The sequence below is a fragment of the Orbicella franksi genome, chromosome 5 (genome assembly GCF_964199315.1).
Source record: "Orbicella franksi chromosome 5, jaOrbFran1.1, whole genome shotgun sequence".
Taxonomy (NCBI): domain Eukaryota; kingdom Metazoa; phylum Cnidaria; class Anthozoa; order Scleractinia; family Merulinidae; genus Orbicella; species Orbicella franksi.
The window spans coordinates 7214064-7233583 of NC_138149.1; the positions used below are offsets into that span (position 1 = coordinate 7214064).

At 39.1% G+C, this 19520-nt stretch overlaps 1 protein-coding gene across 1 annotated transcript in view; it reads right to left on the bottom strand.

Annotated features, from left to right (window-relative positions):
• Positions 1 to 19520, bottom strand: part of LOC145488627 (cilia- and flagella-associated protein 221-like) — a 22177-nt gene continuing 2657 nt past the window's right edge. Inside the window, exons 5-26 of the mRNA XM_081467527.1 lie at positions 17912 to 18012; positions 17193 to 17296; positions 16798 to 16880; positions 16331 to 16407; positions 15722 to 15860; positions 15040 to 15154; positions 14393 to 14439; positions 13365 to 13429; positions 12219 to 12306; positions 11395 to 11484; positions 11218 to 11313; positions 10553 to 10646; positions 9761 to 9891; positions 6936 to 7016; positions 6513 to 6620; positions 5618 to 5869; positions 5008 to 5148; positions 3019 to 3119; positions 2639 to 2731; positions 1926 to 2054; positions 1694 to 1774; positions 1 to 1287 (exon numbers count right to left, since the gene is read on the bottom strand). Coding sequence (XP_081323653.1) covers positions 1161 to 1287; positions 1694 to 1774; positions 1926 to 2054; positions 2639 to 2731; positions 3019 to 3119; positions 5008 to 5148; positions 5618 to 5869; positions 6513 to 6620; positions 6936 to 7016; positions 9761 to 9891; positions 10553 to 10646; positions 11218 to 11313; positions 11395 to 11484; positions 12219 to 12306; positions 13365 to 13429; positions 14393 to 14439; positions 15040 to 15154; positions 15722 to 15860; positions 16331 to 16407; positions 16798 to 16880; positions 17193 to 17296; positions 17912 to 18012 — 2343 coding nt within the window. The 3' untranslated portion in view covers positions 1 to 1160. The remainder of the gene's footprint in view (positions 1288 to 1693; positions 1775 to 1925; positions 2055 to 2638; positions 2732 to 3018; positions 3120 to 5007; positions 5149 to 5617; positions 5870 to 6512; positions 6621 to 6935; positions 7017 to 9760; positions 9892 to 10552; positions 10647 to 11217; positions 11314 to 11394; positions 11485 to 12218; positions 12307 to 13364; positions 13430 to 14392; positions 14440 to 15039; positions 15155 to 15721; positions 15861 to 16330; positions 16408 to 16797; positions 16881 to 17192; positions 17297 to 17911; positions 18013 to 19520) is intronic.

Here is a 19520-nt window from a genome sequence, read left to right on the forward strand (position 1 = left end):
AAATCAGTTCGGTTAAGGTAACGTCACAGATTTTACAAACACTGTCGACCGATGAATTTAATTTTGACCCGTACGATTTTATTCTACAGTTGATGATTTTACGGTTGTTTGCATGCGAAATTAGGTACGTTACTTACAAATGGTTCATAAACAATGAAAATCTGGGCCTGTTAAAAAAGCGTGCACGGGCGATGAAATAATATAGACATGCGCCGAGCCGTGAAACTCTCCCTTCAAAAATTTGTGAAGCTTAAACAAAGTTGCTGCAAATTACGACGGGCCATATCAAGATTAGTTTCGCATGAACTAACTTTTGGCTTTCCTCATTTACTCTGTGTGGCTGGCAACAGTTTCCAACATTTTTCAGCACTTCTACTTTGATGGATCGACAATACTTTCCTTTTCTCAGCCGGTGATATCAAACAAACGCGCAACACCGGCGAATAGGCGTCATGACCATACAAGTTACTATAACAAAGGTATAACCTTATGAAAACAAGCTGAATTTTAGTTAAAGTGTTCAATGTTCCAAAACGAGCCCGGTATCCCCATTTTTCGTTTGTTTGTTTGTTATCGAATTTTACCGAGCATGTCAAAATTGGACTTATCACAAAGCTGAGAAAATTGTGGAAGCGCGTTCACAGCTACCTTAAATTTTAGAAAAATTGGCTCTGAATCCCCTCCTGCGTGCTTTTTTTTTTGCCTTTCAGCTTGGCAAAAGTTACATTTCAACCTACTTATTACAATTCGATTATTAAAATGGAGCTCTCGAGGTGGTTGAGCAAACGATCGCATTGCGCGTTTCTACAGAAATATTGAGTGCTGGAAATCAACCCAAATATTTCCGTGTAAGCATTAGACCTAGTGGCTGTAAGTTGTTATGAGAAAATCAATGAGCTACAAATGCAGTTTCTTTTAATTGCCACTTCAATGGGGTACAACGCATTGCTTGTGTGAAAGAATGCTACCATCGATAAGTGGTTTGGAAATTACAAACAACAAAAATAAACACATTAACAAATGTACACAATACATACCTAATATATTTACAATCAAAACCACGGGAGGCAAACGTCACATAAACATAACTGCAACAATTTTGAATCAAATATAGATTCGTCTTCTTGTCAGTCATTCTATTTACAAAGTTATCATAAGTTTTATTTGAGTTCCAGATTAGAGGAAGACATAGCATCGTTGATAGATTGTATTCGTTGTTTGATCCTTAATCCAACTCTGTTCTGTCGCTGCTTCAAAAATTCGTTCAACTCCTTCTCGCGTTTCTCCCTGTCAAGAAAAAAGTACAATCACGCCAACTCTGTAAGTTCAAAATGTGTATTCTCCTAGCTAACGGATAACATTTCTTTGATTGTTACTTATGAGAATTTGGCAATACATCAAGGCAGTAAACTTTAGGAGATGATTTTGTTTAGTTAACAATATTTTTTTTTCTTTTTTAAATATGACCCAGTGACCGCGGAAATCCTTTTTTCAGGCTTAATTTGCAATTACAATTACGATTACAACTGTGATGGTCACATCGTCATTTCATTTCTTTTACCGCAGTTCACATAATCTTCATTCGAAAGGAAGGATTTGCTATCAAGCAAGCATAATATAATAGGACCACAGAGCGTGAAGAGAGTCCAATAGGTGCCAGACAGCAACAGCAAACTATATCAGACTGCAGTACCTTGGAACAAGGGATGCAGTCGCTGCTGCTGAGGTAGCGGCGGACATCTTTGTGTTTCCCCCTGTGTGGAACATCATTTCACTAAAAAAACGTCAGAGAGAAAATTTCAGATAAACCTGTACAAACCTCTTTGTAGCTGATAACTAAGCTACACAACACAAAGATTAATCAAGTACTTCTCTTTAGGTGATATTTGCTAAAAGAATCAACACTCGCGTGGCTGAATAATCACCTTAGCTGTGACGTCACTTGTTGGTCTTGATCTCCAAGAATGCTCTCTGCCGTGGGGAACTGCGCATGAACCATCTCAGGCGTGGGAACTGGGATCTCCTTGAACCCAGGGTCCGCTCCTTCTTCGTCCCTGTGGTAACAAATTCATGGATAGAATAATTTGTTACTTCTTGTGCCAAACTAAAGGTTTCGTTAGTTTGATCTTTGAGTCGCACATTTACTCAATGTCATGTTTTAGCTCAAAACTGCTGAAAACTGGTCAGATAATTTGTAGAACCTACATTTCATCATCATAAAAGCCATCTATCTACTTTCTGCAAGCGAACCAAGGCCAAAGTACAACTGAGAGTTAGACATACCACCAACATTTTAAATCTAAATTACTTATCTCGGAAACCTTTCTGCACTGCGTATTTCTTAATTGTATCTATGATTAATTATTAATTATTAGTAACTGTTGTTAATAAAATTACTACATCAAGTACGTAGTTATTGGATAATAATATTTAAAAAACTAAAAACCGGGCAGAGGAGTCGCCTTTTTATTTATCTATTTTTATTTATTTATTGTTACCACTAGTTTTATCGTTTGTTGTTAAACCTCTTTTAGGTATTTTAATGTAAGTAATTGTGTAGCTTTTTTGTATGTTATTCTGTATGTGAACAAATAAATGGATAAATAAATAAATGAATAAATAAATAAATAAAAAATACATTTCATCATCGCTCATAACATCTTCATCAGGGAGACCATGTAACAATGAAGGAACTTCCGTAGGCAGCAAATCCTCACTGAATGGATCAGTCCTACGATCAAACAAAAAACACACAAGTTACCTAAGCACACAATAGCGTCAAACGCTGAACAGAAGTTTAAAACGAGTGTCACGCAAGCCACGAACGCTTCAATGAATCAAAACTGACAGATAACGTTAAGCGTGACACGCGTGTCACATACGCCACGATCGCTTGGACGAATCAAAAGTAAAGAAACCAGTGTCACGCAAGTCACCAGCGCGTGATCGCGTGAACGAATCAAAAAGTAACACATGCATGTAAAAGGTTTCATCACATCAAGGAAATCACTAGCTTACCAGCGAGGAATCCAAACGTTTGATATCGTTGGATTTGCTGCCATGGAGACCAGAGGTTGACATGGAAACCGTTTCCACGTCATAACACCAGGAATGACGTCCTGAAGAAAACGCAGAGATGAATTGCAGTGTTGTTATTGCACTGAGATTACTGTAGTTATTGTGCGTGCACTTAAGGTTACAGTATACCTTCAGGGGTGTCTCGCGCGCAAGCGATGTAGCGCGTGCAGTTTAAGCTGTAGATACCTAAACTCCTATATCAAATTAAAGCTTATGGAGCTGGCTATCAAACTATACCAAGAATTTTGAAAGAAAATGAATTGTCGAATTTTTCACGACCACTAAATGCGAGCGCCCGAATCACCTTTCGAAAGTCAAAGCGAATTTCGTTTTCCGCCAATTTAATTTTTTCCTCGGTTTCAGGGCCCAAAGCGCTTAAAAAACGTGTCTGCGTTTTGGCATATTCAATTGCAGTAAAAAGTTACAGAACATTTTCGAAATAGGATTAAAAAAATGTGGAGTGATCGTACAAAAATCGCTCTCGAAGAAAAAGTATCTCGAAATTAACAATTCCCAGACACGCTTTTGTAGTTTATATGTTAAACTAGCCACTGTCCAAATTTAAGAGCAATTGAACAAAATCCCTTTGAGTTATAACTCTTTAAAGTGTCTGCTTCAAGTGAAAAAATTTATTCGAGAAAACAGCGCTAAGAAAAATTTTATGCTTCGCAAACAAACTCCGCCCACAAACGCCTTCAACTGGGTTCTCAGATAACTAAGCCAATCAGTGCAGGGAAAGTTTACTACCGTTAACCTCCTGGTGAAATTTAAGCGCGAATCTCTAAAAAACTCTTGTGTTTAGCAATGCGCTCAAGGAACCGAAGGCAGAGAGATAATTTTTCTGTAGCTCGGTTTTTCTTGAAGCTGGTCTGGCAAAATGGGGAAGACTAAAAAGGATACGAACGCTAGAGTGGCTGAGCGAAGGAAACAAACAAAAGAAAGCGCAGAGAGCAACTGTGTGTGGGCAACTGTGCATGGATAATATTTCAAATGGTCTCAATGAGTCCGACGATTCGTCGATATCGGACTCAGCATCCCTGTTATTGCTGTCAAGTTCCGAAATTTTTACAGAACCTTTCTTTTCTCTTACCACGAATATTTGCCCGCCTTATACGATAACTATAGCTTCATCCGCGTGGCGAACTATCGCTTCTTCACTCATTGATGTATTTTCATTCGTCCTTCGCTGTTTTCGCTTTTTCGAACTGGTCCATGGTTTAAACGTGGTCTATGTTTACTTTTAACTTAATAGAGACACGTCTAATACCAAAAATGCTGGGTAGTCAGAACAACAATGCTGATAAACTGAGTAGTCAATTCGTGACATCCATATAGGTAATTCCCGCGAAAATCGTCTCGGTTGATTGCATGCGCGCCATAGGGCTGTCAATCAAGAGGTAAACTTTTACTTCCGGTGAAAACGTAAAACCGCCATTTCTCCGCCAATATTTAGCCTTTTTCAAATTTTTTTTTCAGAAATTAGAGATTATTCTTCGACCACTATTTTGACCCAAAAATCCAAATTTGAAGAAAATTGCCGACCCGAAGGTATACTGTAACCTTAATTAAGCAGCTTTTCTTCGTGCAGGAAGCGACTTCTTGAAAGAAAGACACACCATATTTACTGATCCGCTCAAACTGATGATTACCCCCCGGGAAGGGATCAACTTTTCAATTCCCCACGTTTAAGCCTTTGCAAACAGGATTTTGTACTTTTCTAAGAAAACTGTAGGTACGATTAGAACGGCTGGGTGATTGTGTTTACGATATGAACTCCGAAGTGCAGTCCAAATATTGCCCCTTCCCTTCCAATAAGCACTCACAAGCCTTTCGCCTTGAATTGGCAGGCCCCGTGTTGGGCGGGGGAGGTGTTTTGCACAATAAAGAGAATGTTATAAGTCCCCCAAGTCAAGAATCAGTGGTATTTACCTGTCTCTCTAGATATTTCCGTCCCTGTCTGCCTGATTTTCCTGCTGTTCTGTTTCGCGGCAGAGGACACAAATGGTAATCTTCATCCACTTCTGCGTAAGGCAGTGGAGGTTTGAACACTTGTAGGCCAGGAGCGGGATTCTGAAATAATAAGTGTTCAAATAATCACCTTGCTTTTCAAAGAGGAAAATATATAACACATAATCCAGATAATTGGCGTTGGTTACAATAACTATAAGGAAAGAACTCTGCATTACATTCACCTTGGTTTCATACAAAACTTCCATCATTCATCGGTACAAGTTTAATTCTGATGCGCTAAGTCCAATGAATCGTGTTTAATTTGGACTATCCATATGACTTAGCTTTCTTAGATTTCTGTTATTTCTTCTTTTTTCAACAGCTTTATGTACATGTTTTCTTTAGATTTTGCGATGGACTAGGGGGAGTAGAAATACTTCAAGTCGCTTCATGCTACTTAAACCGGGATGAGCCACTCGATTGCAGACTTCACCTTACCTTTCTTTAGATTTTGGTGCTAGTTTTTATCAGAAATAATGCTCCTAAATGGCGTGACCAAACGTGACCTCTCTAAATGAACGTGACTTACAAAAATGTGCATGGGATGGTAAGAAGTGGGTCTGAACAAAGCGGCAGGCACTACAAGGGGCACCGTCTCAGGCTCCTGCACAGCCATGTCCTCTTGTGAGGTTGCTATTATGGGGCTTTTCATCTTTGGACTCTGCGTTCTATCTCCATCACCTTCTTCCTTAATTTCCTCGCCGCCTTCTGTGGTCGGGACGGGACTGGGACTTCTTATCGATGTAAGTGGTACACTGCCGACCAAGTTTATTATTTCATCCTGAAAAAGACAGAAATTATTGCTTCGAATTGAAATAAACAAATTATTTGACCACAGAGATAAATCATTAAGAAGTAAAGTTCCGCTCAAAAAGTTTCGCCCGCCTGTAAAAACCAGTTTTCCTCCCGCTGAAAGAAACCCCTGAAATTATTAAATGAATATTTAACCCGAAATTATGATAAGAGATATAAATTAGCATAATTATCAAGGTACGGCCCTGCTGACTCATTCCTATTAAAATGGAATCACTAGCTGACAAGTGTACATTTTATGATCGGAAGGGTTGATATTAACCGTTAAGGAAAAAGCAAATTTTCACAGTTTTCCAACAAATCAAGCTCAATGAAGGTGGCACGATAAAATACTTTAATATTCACTGAGACAAGTGGGCCCTTGTAAGAGGGTATTGGTTCTCGATCTTGGGGTTCTTATTAGTTTATGTTATGGGATATTTGTTTATTTATTTAGTGTCCCCAATTGGCACATTTAAAAGTGCTAAATAAATTCTGACCAACCAGATCCGTGGACCCAAATATGTGTCCCGTCCGGCCTTCCCACTAAGTCATGCAATAAGCTCAATTTTTTTATCCATGGAGTCGTGCAGAACATATCGTCAGAAATCTTAGATCAGTTTATCCTTTACCTCAGCCCCGACTCTCAAGGGACGAACAAGCTTTGGCGGGACATATCCCAAGGACGCATCGGCAACTGAGTGACGATTATAACCAAAGATCTCATATTGTTTAGGTACCTAAACATAAACAAAGTATCACCATTTGAACTCAACTATACCACTCTTTTAATAACTAACAACAAGAAAAAAAAACGAGGATAAATGTTAGAACACAGTTTTGGAATAACCCGAAATATGAAGGTATTTTTTAAAAGCTTAGGGTTAGGGTTAGGCAATATCTTTATTCAGAATGATTGTCGTTCTAACAATGACAATTACACCAGAGGTTTTCTCGTTTTATTTGACATAAGATATGAAAGCTACTCTTGACGGAATTCTAATTCTATAGATCGTTCATGACAAGATCAATACAGAAACACCTTCAAAAGTTACCTTTAAGTTATAATAAGGAACGTGTGTTTTGACATTAACAACAGTTGGTTGAACGGTTAGTGTACCAAGCGCGTCGACATCCTGTTAAAAAAAGATAATATTGTTATACAAATTCAGATTAGGGACCGTTCATTTTTTATGAGGGAGGGGGGGCTGGTGGGATTTGGGAAGCGCCATTTAAAAATCGCATGACCCCCCCTCAGCTTACCAATTTTTTCACATGGCCCCCCCTTATAGCGGTCATTTTTTGGGATGACCCCCCCAAAAAAAAAATTGAACAAACAATATTTAGATTTCAACTTTTTTTAATATTTCTCTATTATCCCCCTACTTCACGTTATTGTGCTCACTATGAAGGCAATATTTACAATCTCTATACGACAGAGAGCTGTTGTTTAAAAAACAAATCAAAAGAAAGAGAAGTCAATTTCGGATCTCCTAGTTGTGGCTCGCCCTGAGCATGTGGCATTTGGCCTCTCATTGGCATCTTCCTCATCTGAATTGATGAATGCAAGAATGACGTCACTTGAGTCATCATCTCCCCCAGAGTCAAAGGCATCACTGTCATACTCATCGTTGTCACTTTCATCGCTTTCACTGCTGTCAGCACTTGCCCTGTTGTCATTTTGTGTCAATGTCCTGGCATTTCTCAGTGTTGGTTGGCCAGCTCTGAGAGGACTCTTCTGCTGCAAGCATGAATGTCTTACAATTGCCTCTACTTTCTCACTCTTGCTGCTTTTCAAATGCTGCTTCAGCCCGTGGTGGTTTGAGTACTTGTTTGGTTCTGGAACACGTAGCGTTTTAAGCTTGGTTAGATCTTCGCACAACTCAGTCCAAGGATAATCCTCCTCGTTACTTAACTTTGCCTTTTCTTCTGCTCTCTTTTTCCTTTTAAATTCCAGCACTTCAAGATGCTGGTGATAATCCACCACAAACTTCGATTTGACAATAAACTTATCTGCAAATAGAGCAATGCTCTCTGGGTCAGATAAAACCAGCCTGCCACTTCCATGCTCTTTCTTCTTTATATTGTTAATCCAATCGGGGAAAGAGCGCATTACTACATGAGCATCATGAAAGAGGCTCATTCCAAAATGCGCAATAATGGCGAAAGCGACGAGTCGTTTAAGAAAAGGTTTACAGCTGAACGATCCAGGCAGTTTGACATCTTACAAGCAAAAGAAGCAATCTTTCTAAGTGCGGATGGCTGTTCAGAAAGGGCGAGTGAGTTTTCCATGAAGGGTACCAGTTGAAGCCCAGTGATGGAAGAAAACTGAACTTCTCCATCAAAGAGCACAGAGCAATGGTGGAAAAGTTGAATGTCATATTGAAAGATGTAAAGGAACACGATTCCACACTCTTTCAGTCCAATGGGCTTGCTTTAAAGCAGGGCGGAGAATTTGCCCACAGTTTTAATGTAAAACAGATCAAATGTACAGAAGCTAAGTTGACGAAGGTCACGCAGGACATGGAAGCACTAGAAAATAAGAACAGCAATTATAACAGCATATTCAAAGGCATACTCAAACAGCACATCAACAAAAGGAGAAGGAAAAAAGAAAACCACAGAAAGTCAAATGAAAGAAAGAGGAAGCGGACTGAAAACAACGTCCAACGAGTTTATGGAATCTGTGTTGGAAACCCGTTAGGAAATGATCTTCCACAATGCTTTGTGTACCCTCCTAGAACGGCCGTCCCGGAAGAGTGTCTTAAAGTTGAGGATGTTGCCACGTCGATATTTAGAAGAGATGGGCCATACATCGCACAGCTCTTGGAAGGGAATTATTTCACCAATGCTGCAAGAAGCAGAATCACTACCAACCTTGAGCAGGAAGTCAGAGATTATGTTTACACCTTCATGTACCCTGAAGAGTACACTCTGACGGAAAGCATTGCTGCTTCTTGCAGCATTGGTGGAAGAGACTCCCATAGCAGTACAAGCGGCGACGAAGAACTCGACGACAGCGGAGATGAAGATGAGTGCCAGTGAAAGTTGCATTCGAAAATAACAGTGTTAAATACTTCTTTTCAGTAGCTACAAATGCTTTTTGTCGCCAAACGTTTTTTTAAAGCAGAAGGAAAGTTTGTAATAAATTTGTATCCTGCCTTCTATGTTTATTCTATGGCAATTTTTTGGGTATTCAAACATTATGCCATTTTAAGGTTTTACTAAAATATTTTACGTGACCCCCCCTTTTCCCCTTATTTTTTTGGGATGGCCCCCCCTCGAAAGCCATTTTTTTTCGCATGCCCCCCCCCAAATCCCACCAGCCCCCCCTACCTCATAAAAAATGAACGGTCCCTTAACACGTACTGATTGTGTTAGTACTGTAGTAAATTCATCAAACTCAGCTGCAGTCAGGTTGAATTTCAAGTGGTAGTGATTAAAGTTCTGGAAGGCGCGTTAGCCTGCTGGATAGTGCACTGGACTTTGAATCGAGTGGTCTGGGTTCAAGCGCTGTACACAAATTATCACTTCCGATTATAAGCTCCCCCCGGATGTAACCCCCCCCCCTTATAGTTTAACATGAAATAAGTTCGATTTACTCTGATGTTTCAACGCTAAATTAAAAACCAGTAAATGGAAAACGGATATGAGCCCCTTTATTTATGAGCCCATCCAAGACCCCTTACGAAGTTGTACAAGTCCAGGGCTTATAAGCGACAGTTTACGGTATATAGCAGGCTTGACAAATTGGGTTGCTACGGGAGTTGAATGTTGCCATTGAGTATTAAAGAGCAATGGGGAAGCCACCAGTATACTAACTGATTCAATCCAGAGTTACTCATGAATGACGACTGTAGAAATGTTTAGACAAACATACCATGTCATCTTTAGTATCAGGAGACTTGTAAGAAGGAAAACAGAAAGGGGAAATTCCTTCACACTTGATCCGCAACGGAACTTGAACTTCGTCGAATAGTTTCTCTTCTTCACTCTCGGCGAGTTGACTTCCTGGGAACCATGAAAACAAGTAGTACGTTAACTCAGGAGGATCGCCATGCACCCAAGGAGGAAACAACAACTCCTCGACTTTCTACAGATTACAAACCAATTTTCACTGACCATAAGTCAGATCGAAAGGAAAGTTACCAATTTACGCCTAAAATTTGCTGGTATTTGAAGAAGGCCATTATCACTGAAGGAGTCACTTGATCAACCAAACTAAGTGAAAGAGGTTTTTCTTCCCAGTGAAACCCGACCAGACCAACGAACACAGTTAAGCAAACAAAAAAAAAAAACGGCCACTGACATCAAGAACAAGGTTTTAACGTGACAATTAAAATAAGCACCATGTATATACAATTGACCCATTGTTAAAATTTAGAAAAGACGACACTTTTAAACTTGCGAAACATGTATCGGCCGTATCCATCGTCAGTGCAATGTAGATAGGATACATGTTTAAAACGTATAGAAAAATGCGAATACCGATAACTAGAAACGTTGAAAACGTTTTGCAAATTTAGCCGTTCTTTCTTTACAAACATTTTTACTTCCTTGCCGCTCCGTCACAATTTTGTCATTAGATTATAGGTGACCTTCAACTAAGAGAAATTTAAAGGACTAACACGGATGCTAAAGTAAAAAATCTCGGCATAAAGCACTGTCTTACTCGTATGTTCTCTGGTGAATTTTCCTTTTCTCCAGTCAGTCACGAACTCTCCCAGGGAACTCAAGTGTTTGTTGGCTCTTAGCCTCACTATCACCTGAAAAACAGACAACAAAAACTGTGTTAGAATAATAATAAAGATGGCTAAAAAGATCGTACTATAAGTAAAACTTCGCAGCGCCACTAATAATCAATTCAGTCTGAAATTCGTGTAATTTTGTCCTGGGCGTGTAATTTTGTTCTGAGTACGTGGAAAAAATCGAGACGTTTCGGCGATTGCTGTCCCTTTATCAGGGGAATTGACCGTAAGATGGCTAAAGTAAGTTGTAGATTATTAGCTAAATCCTTAAAACTGTAAATTTGACGTCATAATTGTAGCAAAAGCTTCTAGCGCGCGCAGTCATTAAGTCTTGCGCGCATAAAGGAATTCGTTAAAATCACATTTGTAATCATGTAGAAAATTCTTTTCTGATCCGTTTACGCATATTTTTTTTTTCACAGATTCATTGTTGCGTATTTTAATTGCGCGGTATCAACTCAAGTGTGTAAATAGGTTTCGATTTCACCGCGTTTTCTCCCCGCGAAATCGGCGTTTGCGCAAAATGCACGTGAAACAAGATTCGAAAGCATGCAGTTTCATGTGCATCGTATCAATCACTCCAAATCACCTTCCGTCCTGCTTGAACAAACTTCTGTACCACCATGTGCCTTTTACTCCACTCGTCATTAACAAGAAGATCGAATCTAGGATCATGTCGAGGAACCTGTGCAATGTAAAATCAAAATTATCATAAACAATCAGAGAGGGGCAGGTGAGTTACCATGTGAATACATTCCCTTAGTACCTCGTCTGCCTGTCTGTGAATTCTTCTTAACTCGCACCCAACACAAGATCGATCGAACTCCACTTCTGTTACTGGATCGCCGCGCTTTAACTGCAATGATAATCCACAGATAACAAGTATATCTCACTCAAATGTACAAAGCATGTGCAAGAAAAGCAATGCAGGTAAGCACAGTGGAGGTGCATGTTCATGATGGTGCAAACATCTCTGATTTGGTCGCACAGGCTCTTACTCCAAACTAATGTTCACGAAGAAAGAATCAAGCACAAAAGTAACTACAAGAAAACTGGGAGAGTGTTCTATTCTTTGCATCGCGTTTCGTTTCCTTTAGTACAAACCTTTGCACGTGCATTTCCCCCTACATTTCAAACATTTCGTGAGGTAAATTGCGTTGTCAATCTTCGCATCGCTGCACCTGCTCGGTCCATGAATGCTCGTGAAAAAAACGTGGTATGTTGTTGGGTTGCTAGTTCAGAATTAAACTTAGTCAATCCAGTTTCCTTGTCTTTAAAGAGTTTTTCACTATCAATGCCTTCTGCAGTTTTACTTTAATCAAATTCAAAACTGAGGAATAAAAAAAAAAACTGAAAAAGTATCTGAAACCCTGAGATCAAAATTCAAATTTAACCCGGACTAGCTTAACTGTGCTTTTAACAACCCGGTCCTGACATTCAGAGTACTCCTAATGTGTATATAACAGGCCCTGTCATTTGGCAAATGGAGTTCGTGATTTTAAATAAAAGCAAAATCACGGTCGTCTATTATTGCAACAGAGAAATATTGGGCGTGACTGCTCGAGTCAACTTTTAACGGCTCACAGTTACCTTGTATTCTCTTTCACTGACTGTCCTTGTTTCACAGATTTGTTTTCTTGCACTGTCCGTTATAGGGTTCTCACCTAGCCTTACACACCTGCCAGCAAAGAAAAAACTCGTCGTGCATTACTGCTGCAGTAAGCTGCCAACCGATTATCTCCCTACATCCATATAATACCATTCTGTATGGTCTTTGACTCGGAATTTTGCTAAATGGATTGGTGATATATATAGCCAAGTGAAATCCAAGGGAAGTAGAACACAAAATGGCTACAAACGAGGTCGACTAAACTATGACTGCCACAGCATAAAGTGACTCGTAGGATTTTTCTACTTTTCCTGGATGGGATGCTAGTCAACCACAGGTTACCACGTCATGTTTCCCTTACAATTCACTGGTAACCATTTTTAATTCTTGTGAGTTAGAGTACTTAACATTTATTCTAAGCCACGGCTTGAGCCCAGACCAATGAATATATTAGGCCATCACATCTCCAGGTTACACTGGCTAAACTCAATGTAGCTCTGTGTCAATATCAGCAAAAATGTGAACACATGCTTCAACAACTATAGCTTGCTAAAGCACCGATTTAGGTCATCAAGCTGGTGTCACAGTCGCCTTGCCAAATATGATTGAACAGGCTTGCAGGATGCAACAACTAGAACACTAACATATCACTGCAAGAAGTCACTCACCTTGTCCAAACAAACATTTTGCTCCAGTTTTTTTCTCACACAAGTTTTGGTCCTTACACAGACCAGATGCAAAGGACAATTTACATACACTGCATTTGATACATGAACATGTAACCCGGGCGACTTCCACATGAAAAGGACGGGGTGCTTTTCATACCTTTTAGGGGTTTAAAAGGTGTTTTTGATACCTCCTAGGGTGATCAGCTTCAAGAGGTCCACAGTGGGAGCTTTTGCAATACCCTATAGGGGATTGAGCTGAAAATATATGACAGGGGATAATGTGTTGTTTTAGAATTAGTACCTCTAAGGGGGGGGGGGGGCGGGGGATTTCAAGCCACTCCCACAAAACAAGATCCTGGTACCTGTTAGGGGCTCTTTTCAAAATTTGCAACAAGCACCCCCATCCTTTTTATATAGGGGTCCCCCCGGGGGTTATTTATTCATAAACTCTGAACATACCACCGGAGCTGGTTCTGTCTTTCTTCTTGAATGTTCTGATGGACTTCGTATTCAAACTTGGTTTCCTTTACACACAGGGAAAGATACAAAGAGTGAAAATCCCTTAGAGAACCCACAACTAGCCACATACCACATGTTAAAAACTAACAAGATGTTTCAAAGTTAACCCTCTTCAGACCTAAAAAAAAGGGGCAGAAAGTGCATGCTAGCATCCTACAGAAGTTTATATCTAGAAAAGTGTTCAAGAATTAACCAATAAATAATATTCAAAATAGTGGAGGTGGGGGGGAGGGGGGATTTTGAACTCATGCAATGGTGGTTGAAAAAGCAAGAACAACAACAACAGTGGTGGTTGATAGACTCTTGATTTATTACAAATTCACAAATCTGATTAGTTCTCTCACAATAACTCTTCATTGCCTGGTCACAATAGGCCCTTTGCACGATGCAGTCACATGGTATAAAATCACACATGCTGGTGAGCAAGGTCTGCCATGGGACTTCCAAAACAAAGGCAGGTCCAGGTGGGCTGGTACAAGCTGCATTGTATTGGAAGTCCATGTGTGATTTTGTACCATGCGACCAGATCATGCAAAGGGCCTATTGTATGTCTGTTGCCCTCATAGGCATATGGGCACAAAAAAACTGGTGTGCCCAAATTGTTTTGGGGAGGGTGGTGGGGGGGGGGGGGCAGTCTGCAGCCCCCTCAGCCCCCCTGACAGTATGCTTATGGTTTAGAAAAGAATTCCTATTTTTTTGGCTAAAAATGCTAAGACTTGTACTGTAGGTCTCATGATCTCTATACTTTAAAAGTAAACTAAAACAAACAGACCACTTGAACTTTTAAAAGTAGCAAAACTCAACTTGGCTAGACCTCATTGACTATATTCCAACCTAGGCTTGAAGTCTAATCATTACCTTCTCTTTAAATTAATAATCAACCAAGTCAGAAAACTACACTGTACAATGTACTTTGATTTATGCTCTTGAGTACTTCTACATGAATTATTTTAATTAAATTAACTTACCTTCATTTGTTTTGTGCTTCCACTCACATCTTTCTTGGTTTGAACAGCTGAAAGGAAAACATTTTAAATTACAGATCAGCAATCTCTGTTCTGAAGATTTAGTTGTTGCCCTGTGTAGTGAAAGTGATGTACTCGTAGTACATGCATAAATGTACAGTTTCTTGTCAGAAGAGCACAAGGTTTTGAGGTCTGCCACGTGTGCTGACCTTTCTCATAGCTGGAGAAAAAATATTACAATGCTGACTAGCAATTCAGGCCTTGTCATTAACTAAATGAGTCAATCAGGCAAATAATCTCCCATTGAAGAGTTTTATATAGTTACAGTGGAATCCCAATTTTTCAAACCTCCAAGGTAAATGAAAATTGGTTTAAAAAAATCGGAAAATTTGAGAAATACGCGTAAAATTACAGTGTTCGACTGAGGAGAGGGAAACAACCTTTGGTTCGAATTATTGGAAGGTTCTAACAAAATATGAGGGTCTGAGAAATCAGGATTCCACTGCATATAACAAATTGTAGAGTAGAATCATAGGTCTGCAATGCGTGTAAGGACAGTACAATGCGCATGTTATACTACAACTAGCCAATAAATTAAGTCCAGAACAATCTCTTATGGGATTCATTTTGAATTCAAGAAAATGGCTCACCTTCTCTGAGCTGTTTTGCCTTCAGTTTTCCAGGCTGTTGCAGAAGAATGTTTGAAACTGTAGATGGGTTATCAAGACCAACAACTGGAAATCTTAATCCATCTTGGACCAGTTCCTTCAGACAGCAAAGAAAAGAAAACATGTTGAGCCTTGAAATTTGGCTGGGTGTTAAAGCATTTTGAATCTACCGGTATTACTGCCTAGTAACATAGACAATAATCATAACATTATGTGTTACCTTGTACATGCAATGTGAGCCAGGTACCTCTTTCATACCTGAGCCCTTTTTCAATAACCCCTATACAATAAGGTTGAGATGCCAGCCTAGACCACAGTTAAGCAATGCTAGCATATACCAGTACATGCTTACACAACTCACACTTGAATCAATGTGGCAAAGTTTTGTGTTTTATACTTAAGTTGTCAGTGTCATGGTGAATTTCGACTTGTCACAAAAAGTATTTCTCCAATATTTGCTGGCTTGACACCCACTCAACCAATAAGCTGGTTTAAAAAAACTCCCACTCTGAATACTGAATCTAGATAAACTTAGTACTGTTAGGAGTTACTAGAATAATTTGATTTGTTAAATGAACAGTCCCATGTTTTCCTTTCTTTTTCCAATGTCAGCTGCTCAAATTTCCACTGAAACAGATTGTAAGTCAGGGCAATATCTCTAAACCTGTGGCTTTCCTGGAGTCCAAGGTCTGGTCTTGAGTTTTTTCAGTCTTGTCCTACCAAGAGGATCAATCAACACTGGATCTAGGATGCCATTTGGAGGGAGGGGTGGCAATTCTTCTGTCCAAGCTTTTTCTTTTAATCTGTAGATATAGAAAGAAAAGTCGATGGAAAGTCCCACTATAAAAATTTTTGATACATTATTATCAGATGACATGCCATGTTTAGTGAAAGGTTACTCAATGACTATAATTGTCACAATTTTGAAGAGGAAAACTATGATGCACAAATTGATGATGTCACAATTAGCTTGGATCTAAATCTATAAATCTGCTAATCACCCAAAGGCTAACAGCTCAATCTATTAATTTGCCCTTAACTTATACCTGTACTCATTTATACTCTAAAGTGGATGAGTGAGCTAGAAGCAATGTCAGAGAGGTGCAGCCTGCACATGATGACACCAGACAATGTTTAGTGCTAAATATAAGATTTAATCACACACATGCAATTTACATTACTTACACGTATGCCATACCAGTTATTGAAATTAAATTTAAAAATAGATACAATTTAATTAATTCATATAATGTTATGTTTAATTTCGATATACCTTTTTGCAAGTCCTGGTTCAGAAGTTCCAGTGAAAGAACACACAAGTGGAGACATATTAAACTGGGAGACCAAAAGCTAAAATCGACAACACAGGAAGGCATTAGACAGAAAAGCCAAAATCACCAACATGGGAAGGTATTAGACAGTATAAATGTGAACTACAAATTTTAACCACAAATTGCCTTGGTGCACTTGACAATATGAAGTTCCATCTGCACTGTTCTAGGAATCCCTGTGGCCTTGATAAGTCTTAATAAATTATCAAATTATTTGAACAGCCAACTGATAGGCAATCTAACACTCACAATAAGCAAAAGCTAATACATGGATGGAGAGACTTTTTTATTACGAGAATTGCCAAAAAGAAAGAAGACAATTTTAAACAGCACTGTATAAATGCATTATCTAGCTTGCCCAAAATGTTTCCCCATAAATTTGCCCATAGGATTGGTTCCACACATTTACCTGAAGCTTCATGTGAGCAGTTGAGAAGTCCATTGGTGTAAATGTCACTTTTACTTCCACCTTACTATTGCCTGGCACAATTCCTGGAAAACATAAAAGGTAAACTGTCTAAATAATCAAATATTTAATCAAATCATACATGTACTTGAATTCAAACAGAGATATTATTTTTAATTCTTGACTATATTAAGGGTTGTCACAAAATGTTTTCATGCAGACAACACTTTAGTGTTAGAGTACAACTGTAAGTCTAATTATCAGACAAATAGCCCAGCCAAGCAGAGTAGCTGGCCCAGATCAAGAAGTACACGGTGGATTTTGCTGGAAGCCAGTTACTGCTGAAAGCCATGATGTTATTTTTTCTGTACTAAGAATATTCTTCTTCAAGATCTTACCTGACATGGGTTCAACTGTGAAAGCTGGGTGCAACTGAACAAAACTCAATGTGAACTCAAAATCCACGGGAATATCACACTTAAGGGGAATCATCTGTGTTATTCTACATAATAAACAAAATAATATGTCACAGTTATTTAATAAATTTGTGTAAGCTTAAAATATTTCACCTTGGGCTGACACCTTGCCGTGGTGGTGAAGCTTGTGTGCCTTCATGACCCGGAGAGCTGTGCCGGCAGGGACTTTGTTCCCTGGCAGGTCTAACCATGCCGGATTGGTCGAAGGGTAGAGGCCAGACGAAGAACAGCCCCTGGTCCTCCAGGTTGGGGGTTGGGCGGCGGGCTGATAACCCGCTCCCAGAAAATGCTATTTATTACAGAAACCGAAGCTTAAAATATACCATCCAAAAAACACAGGAGTGCACAAATTCTGATTGCTTGTTGGTGCCATTGAATTTACATGTGATACACTCCTTGTCATCCAATTGAACAAGAACTCTGAAAATAAAGGTGTCTCATTGGCACAATAGGAGGTGTGAAACATTTATTATTCTACTGCTAATGCTGAAGAACATTAGTCACCACCTCAAAGTTAACTTCTCACAAGTTAATGTTTCCCCTGGCTTCCAAAACTTCCAAAACGTATTACATTTGTTTAATAGCCATTTGCACGTAATGCTTTCACAGTGATGACTGTTAGTCATTATTATTTTGCTTACTTTTCTCCTAATGGAACAGAAGGAAAGTGAACCTCTCTAGGAAATTCATCTGTGTTCATCACAGGGTAAGCGTGGATAGGAATTATGAGGTTCTCTTCTGCCTAAAAAATGACAAATGGACGTTACATTAAGTTTAAAGTTGAAGCGGCCAAATATGCTCAATGGTGTTAGCCTCTAACTATCCATACCCAACGCACAAAAGGTCTTTGGAAATTAAATGCAAAAAAATTTTAAACAAAGAGTATGAAGCTAAACTGGATTTTCCTAAGGGGAGGATGATCCAAACCGAAAAAACTTTCCATGGGGATACAGTGGATATTTTCCGGAACAACACAACCAGGCTTCTGCATCTCGTCTCTCTCATGCATCCTTGAAGAAACTTGCCATCGCTACTAGCTCCAGCCATACAGTGTGAAAAAGGATATGTAAGACTACCTCCCAGGAACAATTTGCATAAGTACACTGTAGATGTTTTGGATAAATTAAAACACAAGTTAAAGGACTTTAAACTCTTGAGTGCTTAAGTATAATTATGATGTACTCAGTATGTCGTGATTTTTGCCCCCTCAGGTGCCTATATGACGTAGTGAGTGCAGTTGAGTATGTCAAAAGTTTAAGAGATTTAGCCACACTCCTGGCAAACAGGAAACATTATTGGCACCTGATATCCCTCAGAGATTTTTCGAGAGACTGTTAATTTCCCATTGTTGTGATGTCATATGGATATTAAATTATGTCAACCTTAGCGAAAGTAACCACATTAAAGAGACATTTTTATGACCTTTCAGAAAATTTGTACATGTCTATAGTTTAAGTGAAAAAGCTTAATATGCCATTTGAAGTTTTTTCCTAGACATCCATTTTCAGTGGAAATGGTGTGGCACACAGCTTACACAATGGTCTCATACTCAAGGGGTTAAAACACAACATCCATTAGGCAATAGTGCGTGTGCAGAAAAAGACAGTAAGCTGTTTACTCATAAGGCAGATACCTTTAGGACTAGCTAAAGCTCTCTATCTTATATTAGTGTAAATCCACTAGCATTCTTTCATGAATGCCATTCTCTGATTGGCTATGCCACTCACTATCTATTCTGTTGTAGTTAGTGAGTAGCCCAGCAGTCTGTGCTTATTAACAAACTGGTGGCTGTTTCTTTGCATTTTTGAAGTGTCTGTGAAGAGGATTTAGCTTAAGTTTTGAACGACTAGTAGATTTATACTCATGTCTGAACCAATAACTTCAGATTATTCACTCTCGATTCTATGCGTGATAGTTGATTCGGGCTGCACCTTTGTCAACTATCACACAATAGAAATCTCGAGCTCATAATCTAATAGGCCCTGTGCAGCTGGGGTCACATGACCAAATTTTTCGTTGAAAATTTTTATATTATGGGCTATAACTTAAAGAATGCCAGAAATGGAAAGAGCGCATTGAAAATACCAAAATGGCCAAGTTTGAGGCCCCTGGAATTAAAGAGTAAGTTTATACCATAGTTTGAATTTTCAGAAAGTTTAGAGGATTTGTATGGAAAATGTTGCTGGAGAGCAAGGCCTTCCTCTCCAGCAACTTTTTCCACACAAATCTTCTTACTCTTTTAAAAATTCA